The sequence below is a fragment of the Panthera onca genome, chromosome E3 (assembly GCF_046562875.1).
Source record: "Panthera onca isolate mPanOnc1 chromosome E3, mPanOnc1 haplotype 2, whole genome shotgun sequence".
Classification (NCBI taxonomy): domain Eukaryota; kingdom Metazoa; phylum Chordata; class Mammalia; order Carnivora; family Felidae; genus Panthera; species Panthera onca.
This window is the reverse complement of record NC_138354.1, coordinates 37,516,671-37,534,472: the sequence shown is the minus strand read 5'-3', so window position 1 is coordinate 37,534,472 and position 17,802 is coordinate 37,516,671. Positions and strand designations below refer to the sequence as shown.

General features: G+C 47.1%; 1 protein-coding gene across 19 annotated transcripts in view; it reads left to right on the top strand.

The window, feature by feature from the left end:
* Positions 1 to 414: 414 nt before the first annotated feature.
* Positions 415 to 17,802, top strand: part of RBFOX1 (RNA binding fox-1 homolog 1) — a 2,063,692-nt gene continuing 2,046,304 nt past the window's right edge. For 2 of the 19 annotated variants that reach the window (XM_060648397.3, XM_060648386.3), the window contains exon 1: positions 429 to 742. In XM_060648397.3, the coding sequence (XP_060504380.1) occupies positions 533 to 742 (210 nt within the window). In that variant the 5' untranslated portion in view covers positions 429 to 532. Of the gene's footprint in view, positions 743 to 17,802 lie in introns of all 19 variants that reach the window. The other 17 variants (XM_060648389.3, XM_060648398.2, XM_060648402.3 and 14 more) reach the window with 12 other exon arrangements.

The window sequence follows — 17,802 nt, the reverse complement described above, 5'->3', positions numbered from 1 at the left end:
CGCAGTGCCTGGCCCATAGTGATGCTCAATAAACATCCTTGATAGGTAAGCACAGCTTTGCAAGGTGGTGTCTCTACATTAAACCCATCACTCTCTTGATCTGTTCAGAGCAGCCTGTTTTCCAACCACCTCTAAATCATTCAAGATACAGAATAGTATCAAAGACCAGGGTGTCTGTCCTCGCAGGGGATTCGAGAAGTGGATGTCTGTCTGTCCCTTCTCTCCTCCCTTCCTTGGTCAGGGAGACCATGGGGGTGCGATTTGGGGGCAGGGCTTTGCCAGAGCGGGCCTGGCCCCTGGCAGGTGAGAGGAGCGCAGGCCTCTTCCACGCGTGCCTGCGTTTTGCGTGAGCAGCCAGAAGGGGGCGGCAGAGAGACAGGAGTGGTCCACGGAGGAGCCCAGCTCGGAGCCGAGCCGCGCGAACCCACCGAGCCCGCGCTCAGAAGCCCGATCTCCCACCGACAGGCCGCTGGGTTCGGAAGGCTGCTGGGTCCTTTCTCTTCCCCAAGTGCAGGCAGAGCCCCCTGGAGCCATGGCCAGCCCTTCTGGCAGCCCCGAAGACTCGGGCAAGCTCAGAGGCAGGGATGGCTGGCAGAGGCGGGAGGAGGAGGATGCCCCTCCGGAGGAGAAGAGATTGAAGCTGGGGCTGGAGGGAGGAAGCGCAGCGCAGGAGGAAGGAGAAGACGCGCCACGTCTGGGCAGGGAAGAGACCGGCACCCAGACAGGTGGCGAAGGCAGAGGTGTAAGTGAGCGGGGGCTCAGGAGGGACGGGGGCTAGAGGTGGGGTGGGGTGGGCGGGGATGCTCCCCGTCGGCAGTCAGGTCCAAGTTGATAATTGGGCAGCAACTCCTGCAGGCAGGCGCGGTGTGACAGCTCGTGGGGACCTCCAGAGAAACTAGATGCTTGGTTGTTGGTCGCAACCCCCTTCTTGTTTATGTAGCATCGACTTGCTGATTCTCCCACGCCGTCGTTGTATCTGGCTGCGAGACCCATGGGTTCTGCGGTTGGCCAAAGAGGGGAAGAGGAAGCCCTGTGTCCTGGGGGCCCCCTGAAGGGGAAGGAGGTGAAGGGAAGGAGGGCTCTGAGCAGCCCTCACCCTACACCTCCCTCCTAGACAGTGCTGTTTTAGGTGTCTTTTTGGGACTTTACTCCGGTGTGTGTTTCCCTCACCTGGTAAGGGATTTGGGTGGGAAATGCCTCAGCATAGGTTCTGCCAGACCCTGTTCTGTCAGCATGTGGGCTGGCAGCAGCTCGCCCTGCCCCTCACCTGCCCTGTATCTTCCTGTCATTGTTCCCCATTCTGGTTGGGCAGTGAGAGTTGAGAGAGAAAGCAGGTGGCTTCCACCCCCAAGTCACTCTTCTCTCCTTATCCTTTCAGAGAGGGACAGTGAGGCAAAGTTCTGTGCATTCTCTCGGGTGCTACCTGGCTGTGGTCCCTGCTGCCTGAGGGTATGCGTGAGGGTGTTTTGTTGCATATGTGCATGGTTACATGAGTCACTAGGCATGTGTGTGATGGAGGTCAGTGCCCCGCTTGATCCCTTGGTTCCCGCTTTCTGCTTCTTTTCTTGAATCTTCCAATTGTGACCTGGTTGACCTTACATTTGGGGAGCACATGAGTCTGGAGGACAGATGAGGGTTGGCTGGATAGCTGTCCCCATGGCAAGGGCTGCTACTTTGAGAGTTTTTAATGGATAACGGGGTTGACCTTTTTGTTTCTTACAAATATTTTTATTCTTGACCATTTGCTTGGCTGAGCTTGTCTTAAAAATTTGTTTAGTGGCTAGTGAGCCCTGTGAGAGAGTTCCCCTTCTTTCTCCCAAATCCACATAGCCAGCTGCTGCCTGTCTCCGTTCACCTGGCTGCATCAAAGCCCAGCCGACCCGGTGTGGGGCTGCTCCCAGGCACTGCTTCGGAGACCTTACCTCCCTATGATTGTGATTGTGTTCATATTGTGGGCCACTTGGACACCAGAACCAGGTGAATTTCTGTCTCAGATGCCAGAAGAAGGATAATCCTTATGAAAGGTTTATTGGGACACATCCCATGGAAAGAGTGAGAGGGATGTGTCGCAGTGTGGTGAGAGGAGAGGCCCTGTCAGAAACATGATTATGGGGGCAGTGCGGTGCTGAAACTTTTACTGTTGAAGCCCCTCTCTCTATCACTTCCCTCGTTACTTGGGACTTTGCAAAAGACCAGGATATGAGGGTGGGAGGAAGTGACCCAAGTGCAGTGGGATGCTTAGGAATGTGGGTTTGAATCCTGGCTCTGACCTTCCTTTGCTTGGTGACTCAGAGTGAGTCACTTAACCTCTCTGAGCCTTGGTGTCCTCACTGGTGAAATGGATATGTCAGCAGGCCTTGTTTCACGGGATTATTATCCCTGAGATTAAGTAAAGGTTATCCATAGAAAGCACTTAGCATTAAGCCTGACACATAGTATGTGCTTAGTAAATGTGGTTTAGTACTGAAATTCACTCCATGCAGCTTGCTTGCTGTCATCTTTAGTTCTGGGGGTGCATCACAGGAGATGAGGGTCTTAGGCCAGAATCTCCACATTAAGTGCTTTCTGAAGGTTAAGAAATTATGTGCAGGTGATGAAACTTTTAAAAGGCAGAAACCCTATTGAACTTTTTGTTTCACAAAGAGAAATGGGGATGCCATGGTTTAAAGGATTATGTCATAACTGGACAGAAACTGTCCTTGTTTCCTGAGCCTGAATCCAATTTTCTCCTTTTGGGGCACCTGGATCTTCTGGAGGAAGTCACCGTTCACAGTGGGGGTGTCTTGGTTTTCAAGTTTAAAGGTTGGCCAAGCCCGTGCTGCCCAGAATGCCTGTCAGACAGATTTCTCCTCCCTTGTAGTTTCTACAGGAATATTCTCTTTAAAGAGCCCAGGAAGCAGTTTCGGGCTGGTGCCAGAGCAGCAGCTATTTTTTTGAGGAGGAAAGCCCATTTCTTCACTCACAGACCATGTCCAAATGGAGAAAGAAGGACAGAATGCTTTTTCATGAGATTTTTGTCTGTGTAGACCATTAGCTTGGCTAAAATGTCAAAAACATCCTTGTTCTTTAATAGCAGCTTATTTTTAGGTGCAGATCATTTTGGGCTTTTCTCTGCAGAAGCTGCATGGATATCACCTCCCTGTCCATGTTGCATCTAGATGTTTCTAAAGGATAAAATACCCCTTCCCTTCACTGGGTCTGGAGCTTTGGATGGCTGAGGTTTACATGTGGCTGGTTATCCTTCAAAGTGGCTCCCAGGCTTGGCTCTTGCCTTTAAGGTAGGGGGGTTTCTTTCCTCTGGTGGTTGCTACGGAGTGCTTTGAGGAGATAAAATGGGGCCTCAGGAGCCATCTCAGTGCAGAGCTCTGCTGGAGGTGTGCCAGGAGGAGGGTGTGTGCCTAGTGAGGGCTGATCCCCCATCAGGGATCAGAAGTTTCACAGACTCCTTTTGCCCCCTCAGGACCAGTGCTGCTGAGAAGGTATCAAAGAACCAATCCTCCCAGAGCCTTTATTGACTCCTTTAAAGTGACCCCAGGGTGATTCTGGCCTGCCGCTCTTCCTGGGGGTAGAGAAGGGTCTCTTCTAGGTAATTGGTTATCAACCTTAGTTGTCTGTTCAGCTTTTCTCAGGATCTGGAAACTTGGCATAGACTTCTGGGTTGTGCTGGGCAGAGCTGAAACCCCCTGTTGGAATCCCCATTCAAGAGTCCCCAGGATTGAGACCAGAGTGCGGAGGTTATCATCTGTAGGGGTTCCCCTACAGAGGAGAGTCCAGACTGCCGGTCTCTCCCAGCTCACTGGTGATAGTCTGCACCTGAGTGTCTCAACTTTGGCACTAGTGACATTTGAGGCCAGATCATTTTGTGTTGTGGGGAGCTGTCCTTAGCAGCATCCCTGGCCTGTAGCCACTGGATGGCATTAACACTGCCTCTCCATCACTAGTGTGACAACCAAACATGTCCCCAGACATTGCCAAATGTCTAGGGCTTGGAGAGGAGGCAGATGAAATACCTTGTCTGAAAGCCACGGGTCTACACTTGTAAAACTGTTTCAGAGAGTAGGTGTTAAGTTTGGGTCCTTGCTGTACCACTTATGAGCTATGTGGCCATGGGAAATTTATTCAATTTTTATGGGCCTCAGTTTCCTCATCTGTAAAATGGAGAGAGTGAGATAGAACCTCAATGGGTTGTTATGTTGGCATTCAATACAATTACAAGATAACAAACAGAAATGGTTTAGGAGAGCACAAAACAAATGGTCAATTCCATTTTTACTTATTTGGGTGAGTCAGACTCTGTCTCCCATCCCCTTATCCATTTGGTGAGGTGTGAGGGAGGAACATCATCCACCAAAACCTCAGATTGGATTTGTGTAGCATCTCAGCTTTCCACATGGAATTCACCAGTTTCTCTCCAATTTCCTCCTTGGTTTTCTGGGTCCAGGATTCCAGGAGGCAGGGGTGTGGGCAGTCAGAGCGGGTGGCACTCAGTTCACTCCCACACGGGAGAATTCCAAAGCTGGCTTGCCACGACAGGGCTTTTGGACCAACATCTGGGTTTCTGGATTCCCATTTGAGCACAGCTGGACTCCACAGGGCTGACGCTTTCTCTGCTGAAATATAGATATTTCCCTGGCAACAATCTCTCAAGCTGACATGAAGACATGGCCACCCACCGGAACACGGTGCTGCATGGGCTCTCCTATAATTTGTGAGGCAAGCTTCTGAGGCCTGCAGTGTGGAAGTGAGAAATTGTAGGAGGTTCCCTCATTCTCCAAGGGCCAAAAGTGGGGTGCAGGTTGGTGGTGGAGGGTCCTCCAAGGAGGAAAAAGGCATGGAGGGCATTCCTTTCTGTTAGAACAGAGAGGTACAGGCCACACACTGGATGGCTCAGATTCTTCTGGGGAGGCAGGTGCCTCTGTGCCTGCATTAGTTTTGGATTGTGAGCTGTGTAGCCCTTAGCTATAATCATTTCAGAAACGTTTAACCCCAGTGCTGGCAAACCAGGGCTTGGTTTGGACTTCTCAGCTAGAGAGATGCAGACTGCTGGGCGATATTCTCCTGATTCTTTTCATTTTGGTGAGATGTTTGTTGTCTTTTTTTGTTCTCTGGAACATGATTTGGAGCTGAAGGAGCAGGAGAGAGACCAGTTTGGGCGCTGAGACAAGGGTCTATGTCAGGGATGTGGTGGCTGTGATGGTGGTGACGGTAGTGAGTGGAGTTGCGTGCCTGAACAGAGGAAAGCTTATGAGATACATTAAAGACTTAAGTATGTATTTAGTATGGCAATGAGAAAGAGGCAGGGTCGGATTGACTTCCAGAATGGCAGGGAAGACTATGAATTTGGTTTTGGACTTTGGCTAAGGTTGCTCTCAGACCCAGGTGACAATGTCTAACAGGATAGACAGGTCTGGGGCTGGAGATTCAGACTTGAGAGTCGTCAGTGTAGATGGTACTCGAGGCCGGGGGACACCTGAGGTTGATTGGGGAGAGAGTGGAGAGGCAAGAGGAGGGGATTTAGTATAAGCATGAGGAAATCTTAATGATGAGGAGAAGAATCCATGAGAGGCATCAGAGGAGCAGCAGGCAGAGGATATGTGGCTCCACAGACACGAGGAAAGTGTGAGGGTTGGTCGTGTTAAAGAGAGCCTGTTGGATTTCATATATCATGCTCATGAGGTCTTAAGGGAATGTAAATGGAGGCTGGTTGTGTGTGTGTGTGTGTGGGGGGGTGTGTACCAGGATTTACCCTAAGTCTGGGTATTCCAGCGCCCAACCAGGGTGTGTGCCCTGAAGCAGGGAACACTCATGGTCTTGACTCTTGCAAAACTATAGTTTGTATTCATGAATTCTGTCCTCCTCGCAACACTCAGCTGTCACTTTTCCAGGACCCAGCCTTGGTGGAGAGTCCTGCCCTGGCAGTGTTCCTTAGCATAAGATGGTGCCATTAGGAGAACTTCACTTCTCAATACTGAGGGCCGTTTTCATTCTTTCTTTTCATTCCTTCTCTAAGTATTTGAGCAGCTACTATGTGCCAGGTGCTGGTCTAGGTGCTAGCCTTCAAGATGGTTCAGTTCCTTTTCTCTTGGAGAAACTGCTCTAGTGGTGGGGACAGACTCTGGTCTATGGGCCAAAGGTGGCCCCTTCCTTGTGATTGTAAATAAAGTTTTATTGGCACATAGCTGCACCTATTCATGTACATATTGTCTATGGCTGCTTTCCTGCTTCAATGGGAGAGTTGAATAGTTGGGCTCACAAAGCCAAAAATATTTACTCTGAGAATCTCAGGTTAAGGGGCTTTGCACCCTCATGGTGTCCCATGAGGTTTATAAGTACTGCTGCCTTTGAAATCTGTGCAGCTCTGAGGAGGAGTTGCAAAAAAAAGTGCTCAACTTGCAGGACTCCATTGGAGGGGGTACAGGTCTCCCACTCTCAACTTTATTGGTCTTTGGTGTCAGGGGCAGGACTGGAAAGGGTGAGCTTTCCTCACCCCTGTGGCAGGGCAGCAGGCTAGCGTCATCCAGGTTTTGGATGGGGGAGACAAAGGTGGAGGTGGGGAATAGTGACTTGTTCTCCTCCTAAGCGTTTTCCTTAGATGGGTCCTTAGCCAGTGTTTGGTGTCCCACTTTGCACAGCTGCCCAAATCCAGTGAGGTCAGCCATCTTGGTGCTGTGAGTCTGGGGTACAGAGCTTCCAAATCACTGAGAAGAGATAAAAAAGATGGTTTTTGCAAGCACAAGAACTCAGGTTATTGAAATTAACATCCCCCTCCCCCCAAGTTTTATAATGTCTGGGCATGCATATTTAAGCGTCTGCCTCAAAAGCTCTCACTAATAAGCAGATGGTGCATTTAATTTCCTTTTTTTGTTCTCTGAGCAACATACAGCTTCCTGCATGGTCCTCCTTGCAGGTAACTGTACATAGGGGTGACCAAGGACTTCTGACCATCAACACAGGTCTCTAGAGGCTGCTGAGAGCCCTGTATTCCTGGGGCTGTTCCATGGAGGGACTGGTCTTTTCCTTCCTTTTCAGCCCCAGCAGAAAGTTGTCATGTTACTCACAGCCCACAGGGCTCCTGTGTTTGCCTCTCCAAAGAATCTTGGCTGCGTCTGACCCCCTGTACCTCACCAGCTGGAGAGTAGGGGTTCCAAGGAGGTTGGAGGTCTGAGGGTGCAGCCCCAGAGCCTGAGAAAAGCTGCTGGGAAGAGGATCCAAGAGGATGGTAGAGGCAAAGAGGAGAGCTCGGGTGCAGAGCAAGGACCTTGAAGGCACAAAGGAGAAAGCTGGGATTTTTAAAAACAGAGAAAAGCAGACAGCTTTAGCATGGTCCAGGTATGGCTGGGCTTTATGAATTTTACTTGTTTTCTGTTTCCCTGGCTCCTCGCTCTGTGTTCCAGGGTTTCACAGAACACTTGCGGGGGCTCTGAGAAGCTCTGGGTTCCAATGGTCTTTGGGGAATGCAGGGACTGCCCCGAGGGTTTCCTTGGCTCTATGCCTCCTTCTGTCCAGGCCTCCATTCCCGACTATGTGCAGACCTGCCTTGCATCTCAGACCTCCGTCCTGGAGAAACCTGGACAAGGCTTGTGCCTGTGCTATGGGGCTTGTGTCTTGTGTGTATGGATAAGTAGACTTTGTGACTTGGAAACCTCTTGGCTTGAACTGGAAAACCTGGGAGGGAAAATCTATGCCCTCTTAATTTTGCTTTTTGCTTCCGTATTCTGTTGACCTGATGGAGCTATAAGCCCTGGTATGCAGGAATCAGGCTGGACAAAAGAGTCCACTTGGTCTGAGTATAATTTTGGGTTTTTTTTTCTGCTTATTAAAACTACAGATTATTATTTATTCATTGTAAAGAATTTAAACAATACCATTATATATAAAACAAAAAGCAGAGCTCCTCCTTTGTTTCTCTTCAATCTTTAAAAAATTATTTTTAAAATGTTTATTTATTTTTGACAGAGAGAGAGAGAGAGAGAGAGAGAGAGACAGAGCATGAGTGGGGGAGGGGCAGAGAGAGAGGGAGACACAGAATCTGAAGCAGACTCCAGGCTCTGAGCTCTCAGCACAGAGCCCGACGTGGGACTTGAATTCACAGACCACAAGATCATGCCCTGAGCCAAAGTCGGACGCTCAACTGACTGAGCCATCCAGGCACCCCTGTTTCTCTTCAGTCTTGCTTCTCAGAAGTAACACTGGGAGGGGCTGAGGTATATCATTCCACACCTTTCTTTGTGTGTGTGCAAGCATGTATATCTGCACACAAATTGTTTAATTTTTTAAAAAGTTTATTTATTTTGAGGGAGAGGTGGGTAGGGAGGGGCCAAGGGGAAGGGAGAGAGAATTCCAAGCAGGCTCCGAGCTGTCAGTGCACAGTCTGACACAGGGCTTGATTCCATGAACCGTGAGATAATGACCTGGGCCAAAATCCAGAGTTGGACACTTAACTGACTGAACCACCCAGGTGCTCCTAAATTGTTTCATTTTAATCTTTTAAAAATACAAATGGGATAATGCTATAGTTATTGTTTGGAAAAGCCTCCTTTTAACTCAGTGATGTATATCTTTGACCTCATTTCATGTTGGAACCTGGATTCCACTGTCCTTTCCAGGCAGTTATTGTGCTGTGTGGATGCACTGTACTTTCTTTAGCCAGCTCTATACTGATAGGTCTCTGAATGGTTTCTGCTTCTTCCCTGTTGCAAATGGTGTTGTGATGAATATTCCAACATACATCACTTGATTCTCTGTGCCTGTGTTTTTGTAAGATGTTCCTAGGAACAGGATATCCAGATTAGAGGGTGATCTGTGCTGAAATTTGTATCCTGGTTAAGTATGTTCCCCCACTGCTAGCTCTCCAAGGCTCTACATGGTGCCATCCTCTACTGGGATCATTCTCCGAAGCCTGAGGGCATTGGTTAGAATGGCATTCTCTGCCTCACTTTCATCTAGGTCAGTCCACACCCTGGTACCACCCCTAGCAGGGACTCTGGCTTCCGACTCTAACAGGTGGCTTCACTCCAGAGGGAAAATTCCCTTTCCCAGACATTCTTGGTGACATTACTGCAAGTTCCAAAGTTGGCATTTGCCTCCTTCAGGCCTTGCCACTCCCTACCCGTGTGTGCTTGAGTAAGCTGATTTTGCTCTGGCCTCAGTTGCCTCAAAGGTAAATGGTGAAAATATATAGTAATAATGGCTGCCTCCCTGGGCTGCAGGACTCAGTGAAGTAACCACCACTTCCACACACTTGGCTTGTTGTGCACACTCAGCAAGAGCTGGGAGGTCATTGCTGAATGTACAGCAGGCCAGGCTGTGGCTTGACCAGGGGCTGTGTCTTCAGTACCAAGTCTAGTGCCAGGGCCTTAGGAAATGCTCAGCCAGTGACTGAAAGGCAGGGACAGAGATTGGGGCAGAGGCAGTAGGAGCAGACCAAAGGAAACGAGGCTCCCACTAGATCCCCAGATGGAGGACTCCAAGATGACCCTGCAGTCTTAGAGCCCCTGCCCCTTTCCCATCCTCGCCAAGGCCTATTGGAGTCTGCTGTGTCTTCCAGGCCAGAGCCAAGAAGCCTGAACTGGGCAGGTGCTGGTCAGCGTCCTGCTGTATCATGGCACCTCCACTCCCAACTTGGACCCGGATGCCAAGTGTCCCTGAGTTGGTAGGGACTCGGCTTGTTCTGAGCCCAGGGACAAAAAACGGGGAGATGTGGACGGATAGGGACCCCCATTTTGGCCCTTGCCTTTTCTCTTTGACTTTGGATACTGCAAGACTCACGTACGCTCAAGTGTGTGTGTGTGTGTGTGTGTGTGTGTGTGTGTGTGTGTGTGTGTGTGTGTGTTTCTTTCTGTATGAGTTTCCAAGTCTTAGGTTGTATGGGACTAGGGTTGCCAGTTAAACTTGAGTTTCAATTAACAAATTTTTTAGTATAGGTATATCCCAGTGCAACATTTGGGACATAAAAGCAATTCATTGTGTATCTGAAATTCAAGTTTAACTGGCGTCCTGCCTTTTTACTTGCTACATCTGGCAATTCAGTGTGTGGGGTGACAGTGTGTGTTCGTGTGTCTCCATATGAAGGACTGTCTGTAAGCACAAGGATGGGGATCAATTGAGAAGACCCTTCTGGACTGCTTTAGTGGCCTAGGGGCGGGTGGGTTGGATACTCCAGCCCCCACGCCTGGGCAGTGCTCCCTAGCATCTGCCTTCTGTCACCTCTGTTAGTTTCCCTCCCATGTCTCTCCAAACACAGGGGCAAGAGCTGCCCCATCCACCCTTGTTTGGAGCACAGCTGCCCAGCCAGACGAGATGCAAACAGTTCGCAGATGGCTGCAAAGCTTTCCCCAGCTCCCTCTGCAAGGGGGCTGCAGATGAAACGGAAGTCCTGATCCTCACTGCCTCCCCCTTCCAGAAAACCCGGGCCAACAGCCACCGTGTTGCTGCTTTACACACTCCTCCCTCCTGGCGATTAAACCACATAGTGTTTTGCCAAACAAATAAAACCCTTCATTTCCACCATAAACTTGTTCACACGCGCAGGCTGATTGATCCACCAGTGTGCCTGATTCATCAGCCCTTTCTCTCAGGCGGCAAGAGGCTCTTCTCTCCAGCGCTGGTGAAGAGCTGCTTAATTTCCATCTGAAAGACGCTCAGTAGAAACCAACCACAGTTTTGAAAGCTGCTTCCTCCCGTTTTGCAGATTCCGTGTGGTTCTTGATATTTGATCTTGACTGAAATCATCCTGGGCCCTGCCCCAGGTATCACAAGCCTAAGGATGCATTTGTGTCCAGTTGGCTGGAGGGGAGAGGGGGAGCTGTCAAGGAGAATGTTCAACGTGGCCTCTGAGTCCATAGCAACCTTTCATGGGAAATACCACCAAGGAACTTTATCCCTCCTGTTTCAGAAGAAATTACAGTTTAGTCATTTACTGAATTTGTTATAGACAGGGTCTCAGTTTCCTTGCAACTTCTCTGTGAGGCTGGTGTTATCATTATTTGCATGTTTACTTGCTCTCTCTAGTCTCTTTAAAGCTCCTTTATTTGCAATACTGTTTTCTGCCACAGGGCCTTTGCACACCCTGCTCTCTCTGCCTAGAAAGCTCTTTCTCCCACTCCTTCACCTGGTAAACATCTCATCTGTAAGCTGACTTACCACTGTCTCAGGGAAACCTGGCCACACTGACTCAGTCACGGCAAATTCCTGATACCTGTTCTCATAGTATCAGGTGTCTTTCTGTTGTAGGTCGAAGCCCAACTATAGCCACCTATTTCTTTGGGCATGATATTTGATGAATAATTGACCCCTTTTACACTATAATCACAATGTGGGTAGGGGCCATGCTTGTTCATGATTACCATTGTCTCTGGTGTTTAGCATATGCTCAGCTAGAATTTGATTAATGAATGAAGTATACCCATTTTATAGATGAGGAAATGGAGGACTAGGAATATTGCATAATTTGCCTGGTGTTATACAGTCACTTAAAGATGGGGCTGAATTAGAATGCACTGGGTTGGTCTCTGGGCACATACTATTAACCACTTCACTGTGGCAGCTTTCCAACAGCAGAAGTGAGAAAGAACACATAGAACACATATAACCAGAATCCTAAAAGTCCTCTAGTAGATGGTGTCAGGAGTGTGCCTGTCTATGAGCCTTCTTAATGTATTGCATACAATGTCCCATGTTTCTGACTTGTCCTTAGCAAAGGCCTTAGTAATATTTGAAGCACAGTTATCAGAGTGGGAGGATGGATGTTTATAATTTTGAAAAAAAGAGTTTATATCATATTTAGCTTGTGTCTTCCATGGCCCCTTGATCTCTAGCTTCAGTTATGCAAAATCCACACTGCCTCTCTTGATAGCTGTTCAACTTCTTTTCCCTCTTCAAGTTGGCTTAGAACTTAATCCCTTACTGAGGCCTGTTCCCTATACCTGTTCCTTATACAGGTTGATGTGAATTTTGTCAATAACTGTTCTACTTTTTAGTGAAGGCCAGATTGAAGGAAAGCCTTGAAAGGTGAAGATACCTGATGGGCGGGTAGTCACTTGAGTTAATCCAAAGGTTGGAATAAGGGAAGGGGTGCCTGGGTGGCTTAGTCGGTTAAGCGTCCGACTTCAGCTCAGGTTATGATCTCATGGTCTGTGAGTTTGAGCCCCGCATTGGGCTCTGTGCTGACAGCTCACAGCCTACAGCCTGCTTTGGATTCTGTGTCTTCCTCTGTCTCTCTGCCCCTCCCCCACTTGCACTCTGTCTCTGTCCCTCTCTCTCTCTCTCTCGAAAATAAATAAACATTAAAAAAATAAGAAAGTAAAAAAAGGCTGACCTGGAGGATTGGAGGAGTCTCAGAACTGAGGGTCAGGCCCAGATAGAGAAAGGGATTGAGCATGCCAGTGTGAACTGTGAGTATTGGATACCCAACCCCCTTCTCCTCATGGTTAGGGAAGACTTGATGAGCCTGCTTAATTTGATGGAGGGACTGAAAAATCTTTCAGTGGAACTGTCCTGGAATGACAGCAATGTGACATAGCCAAGTTATTGATTATTGATTGCCAATTTGTCATCAGCTCAACAACTTTCAGTTACAGTTGTAATTTGCATTAATTATTAATGCAGGCTTTGACTTTCCTAATCAATAAAGGGGGTGTTCAGAGAGCAGTGACTAAGGCTGAGCACTGTCCAAAATGATGGGTATTTCATGGGCAAGTCTCCTCACCCACCCACCTGCAGGTGGGGAGAACTCCTTTGGTTTTTTAGAGGACCCTGAATAAACGGCAAATAATGCTGCTCAAGTCTTCCTCCCACCACCCATCTACCCACACATCTATCCATCTATCCATCTATCTACCATATACCCACTCATCCCCATCTACCCATTTGTTCACCCAGCTACCCACCCATCCATCCACTCATCCATTCATCCATCCATCTATCCGTCCATCATCCGTCCATCCATCCATCCATCCATCCATCCATCTTCTTGAACCTTTGCTTATTTATTCAACAAAGACTTATTAACCAACTAATAGATTCTGGGAAGGCACTGACTCTAACGATTAAGAACACAGGCTCTGAAATCTGACTCCATGGGCTCAAACTGAGTTTCATCACCTCCTAGTTAGCTCTTTGGCAAGATATATAACTTCTGTGTGGTTCCATTTTCACATCTGATAACTGATTGTTAATTGTTCCTACTATTACTATTGCAGATATAGTGAGGATTAAATAAGATGCCACATAAAAGTATATCGTTCACACTCAACAGACATTAAGTTTCACCTTATTAATTTTTGTTGGTGCTGCAGGTAACATGGTGAGCATAAGGCAGATATGTATTTGAATATGCTACAACCTATACTGTGGTAAGTTCTGTAGTAAGGGAAGGCCAGGCAGTTATAAGGGACCCTGGCGCAATATTGGGGGTTCTAGGAAAATGTTCTCTGAGGATTTGCTGTGTCAGCTGAGTCTTGCAGGATAGGTAGGAGTTGGCCTCTTGCATGGCGATCCCAGACAGTGTGTGACCAAGGAACCAGTCCTTGCAATGTTGGGTCCTGGTCCCCACTGGCAGAGGTGAGTGACCCAGTCTTCCTGTCCCCTCTGCTGGAAGTCTGGGAGTGGCTATTAGGTAGGGGGAAAGGGCTGGCCATAACAGTGGCCCTCACCTATCATCGCACTCCCTCTGTGGCATCTGGAGGGCTGTGCCTAGTCTCCTGTCTGCAGAGTGAGGTCAGGCATACCAAGTCTGCTTCTCTCCTGGGACTGTCAGGAGGATAAGATTAGATGGCAAGAGAGGGCCCTTTGAAAATGAAAACATTCTATTTGAATGCAGAGTGTTCTGTGACTGTGATATTTTCTGTCCTGTGAAATCATCATTGACCCTGAAAGCATCTATTCAAAAAACCAATGGAGTTAACCCTTCCTCTGTGTCTGTGCTGGGGGAGGGAATTTGTCAACGATTGTTTTTGCTGTTTTTACACACAGAGAAAACGAAGGCAGGTGCAGAAACAGGACTAGGAGTCCTACCCAGGACTCCTGGCTCCCTGACTGTGTAGGGCCTTTCAGAAACAGCCCTTGTCTAAATATTTGCAGAGGTTCCTTAGACAATATCTAAAAACAAAAGTGGATGTCAGGCGGATTCTCCACAACCAGGATGGCTCCAGAGTTGAATCAAGTGGAAACATCTCTGGAGTCAGACAGATTTGGATTTGAACCCCACATTTTGACAGTTACAAGCTTTGGGAACTGAGCAGGTTATTTAACATTTCCAAGTGACCTTGGAAAATAGGAGACATTGTACTAAAACTCAGAAGATGACTCTTACCTGGCTCTTGTTTGGGGAGAGTGGTCAGCGGGGCAGGATTCGAGCATCCTAGGTGCTCGGCTCTGATACCAACAAAGCCCACAGTCAGTCCCACAGATGTTTCCCTTGCAGGGTTACTCTAAGGATTGGGATCATGCACACAGGATGCTGACACAGTAGTCAACATTTATGGGTATATTTTAGTGCCTTCTTTGGTGTTTTCCATAGTTGCACGTTTCCCCAATCCTTAAGAGAATTTGAATCACGTGTGAAGAGTATTTATTACTTATACCAATTCCTGGGGCTGTCTTCCAGAAATATTGATGTTTAGTGGCTCTGCTGGGATCTGCATTTACAAAAGATCCCAGGTGAGTCTCACTTGGCTGGCCTGGCTCTGGCTCAGGGACCCAGTCCTCAGTGCATGCTTTGCTCAAATTTCAAGTTTGGCTCTTTTTCTCCATCTTGTATTACCCTCACTTCTGCTCAAGTTTCTTTCTTTCCCTTGGACTGTAAGCTCCTTGATGTCAGGGTCATTTCTTGCTTATGCTTACATCAGTGAAGCAAAGCAACATTTCCAGGTGCTCAGTGGAGTGGCACTGCTTGCTGAATGGGGTCAGCCTTGAGGGCGGTGTGTGTGTGTATGTGTTTGTGTTTGTGTGTGTGTGTGTGTGTGTGTGTGTGTGTGTGTGATAGAGAGAGAGGGAGAGAGAGGGAGAGAGAGGGAGAGAGAGGGAGAGAGAGGGAGAGAGAGGGGGAGAGAGAGAGAGAGAGAGAGGGAGAGAGAGGGAGAGAGAGGTGAATCTTTGTCAGAAGAACCTTTTTGTCCTTCATCTGCATTTGCTGTGAGTCAATGTGATTTACTCTAATGGAAGCCAGTTCAGCTTACGCAGAGGCCCTGCCCTGGAATGGAACAAGGTTATGGATGGACAGAGCTTCCGAAAGCTTTCCTGGGAAATGCTTCAGTGTCATCCTCAGCTAATTGAACTCAAGTTTTCACTTTTGTTTAACATTTCCATGGAGGCCATTTTGATTTTTTCTGTGGAGTGGGTGCTATCAGATCCCCTGTAAAAGTGTATGGAAATAACTAGGATTGAGTTTGGGGATGAAGGTACTTCATCTACTAAACGAAAACCAGTGTATCACTTCGGGCCTGGAGAAATTAATTCCTAGTGCATGGTCTTCACCATCTTCCCTCTGCTGCCCGGACAGGTGATGGAACTTCCATTAGCTTAAGCCCTAGGGTAAGTTCAGTGTGGAAACAGAGCCCCCTCCACTCCTTGCTCCTTGACATGTAGTGCACATGCAGCATGAGTGAGGACAACAACTCCTTTGGAGTCATTTGTTACTGCAGCAAAACCTAATCTTGATCTCGCGGTCCGTGAGTTCGAGCCCCGCGTCAGGCTCTGGGCTGATGGCTCGGAGCCTGGAGCCTGTTTCCGATTCTGTGTCTCCCTCTCTCTCTCTGCCCCTCCCCCGTTCATGCTCTGTCTCTCTCTGTCCCAAAAATAAATAAAAAAAACGTTGAGAAAAACCTAATCTAGCTTGACTGATTATGGTGAGATGTATACACACACACACACACACACACACACACATACATATATATACATACATACATATATATACACACACACGTGAAATATATATATATTTCTTCATACATATATTTTTCATATATATATTTTGTCAACTACCAATTTCATATATATTTGAATTTGGTAGTTTTCAAAAGTCCTTTTTTATGCCCCTCCCCCACAAAAGGCAACCTTATGTTGGTTCACAAATTAAAAAACTATTTTACTGGTTTATGAAATTAAAAAATCTGGGAATCAGCAGCTTCGAGAATCACAGTGTGAGATATCTACAAGGCCAGGTTATTTCCCTTTATAGAAGTGTAGCCAAGACTTGGAGTATTTCAGTCTTTCCTATTCTGTATTCCATGGGCTCTTGAAGAGACATTGATAAAACGTTAGGGCTTAAATGGTGCATGCAGCCACAAACCTGCCTGACTCAATTCCAGAGGTAGAATCCCTTCTTGGTTCAGAATGAGCTTCATGCTGTTTTGATATTTCAACCCTTTAGGGGTATTCTGTACTAATTACATTAAAACACGACCAATGCTTCTGCTTCCTTGTCCCCAAATTAAACACTCAATCACGCAAACATACTCTGTTGGATTTAGTGTGACTGATTTCCAACTGTCACTAAACACATAATTAGATTATATTTTTTTTCAGTTCAACTAAAAGAAAATTGACAATAAAATGCTGATCAATATGTGCAGCTTAGGAAGTAGAGCCTGCTTTGAGATGCAGAAGTGTTTGTTTTTTAAATCTATATTCTTGAGTAAAGAAAAAAATAATCCATCTCTCTTTCCTAGAGGGGGAAGACTGAGAGCTGGTCTTAGCAACAGCTTGACCATTGGAGTCTGAATTAAATAAATGCTTCCCTGGAATGAAGGGTGTGCTTCTGCTTTTCATGGGACCATGAAGCTTGCTGTCTGTCTTTGGTGGTGTGTACGTCTCTGGGTGTGTGTGTCTGTGGATGAGTGAATGTAAATGACATATGTACCTGTGTGAGTGTGTACAAAATTCCTGTGCAAACCTCAGCTTTCTGAGAATCTTAGGCTCTTGAGTCCAGTGGATGACATTTTTACAAAAATCAGTCAAAAATGAGAAAAGAAAGAATTGAAATCAGACTCACTTTTAAAGGCACCATGTTTGTGGGCAGCACTGAATTTTTTTTTTTTTTTTCATTTGGGATTCTACCTGCTTCCAAATGACATTTTTGCTTCCTGTTAAATGATTAGAATCAAAGGGTTAAAATTGACCACAAGCACAAAGAGTAGATAGTCTATGACTCTGTTTACATCAGCATTTCTCAACTGAGACACTATTGACATTTTTGGCTGGACATTTTTCTTTTGGGGGACCACCCTGTGCACTGTAGCATGGTTAGCAGCATCACTGGACTCTACCCATTAGGGGCTAGTAACATACCTCACAAAAATTTTCTTCAGACACTGCCAAATGTTCTGGAGAGGACAAAATTGTCCCCAACTGAAAATCACTGCCTAACATATAGCACAGAATCAGGTGAGACAAGTTGAGGCAGTTGGCAGTCAGGGGTGAATAGTGACTAAAAGTGGGGTGGGGATCCTGGGAGGGGTCTTAATGATCTGTTTCTGGGTCTAGGTGTTGGTTATATGAGTGTGTTCAGTTTGTAATAAATTTATCGAGTGCACTCTTGGCGTGCGTACTTCTATATGTATAACTCAATAAAGCATTAAAAAATCAGTCATAAGAGGAATGATTTGCAGAATCAAATGATTGGCACAAAGACTGATCACCTTAATTTGAACTGGTGTCAGATGACCATGAAAAGCACCCAAGGTGAGTCTTTTAGAGTGTTAGCCAAGGAGAGGAGTGTGTGTGCGCATGTATATACACATAGTAGGCTTTTCTAGTTACTTGGAATGAGGAGGTCTTATTCTGAAGGCAGGAAGGGTGACA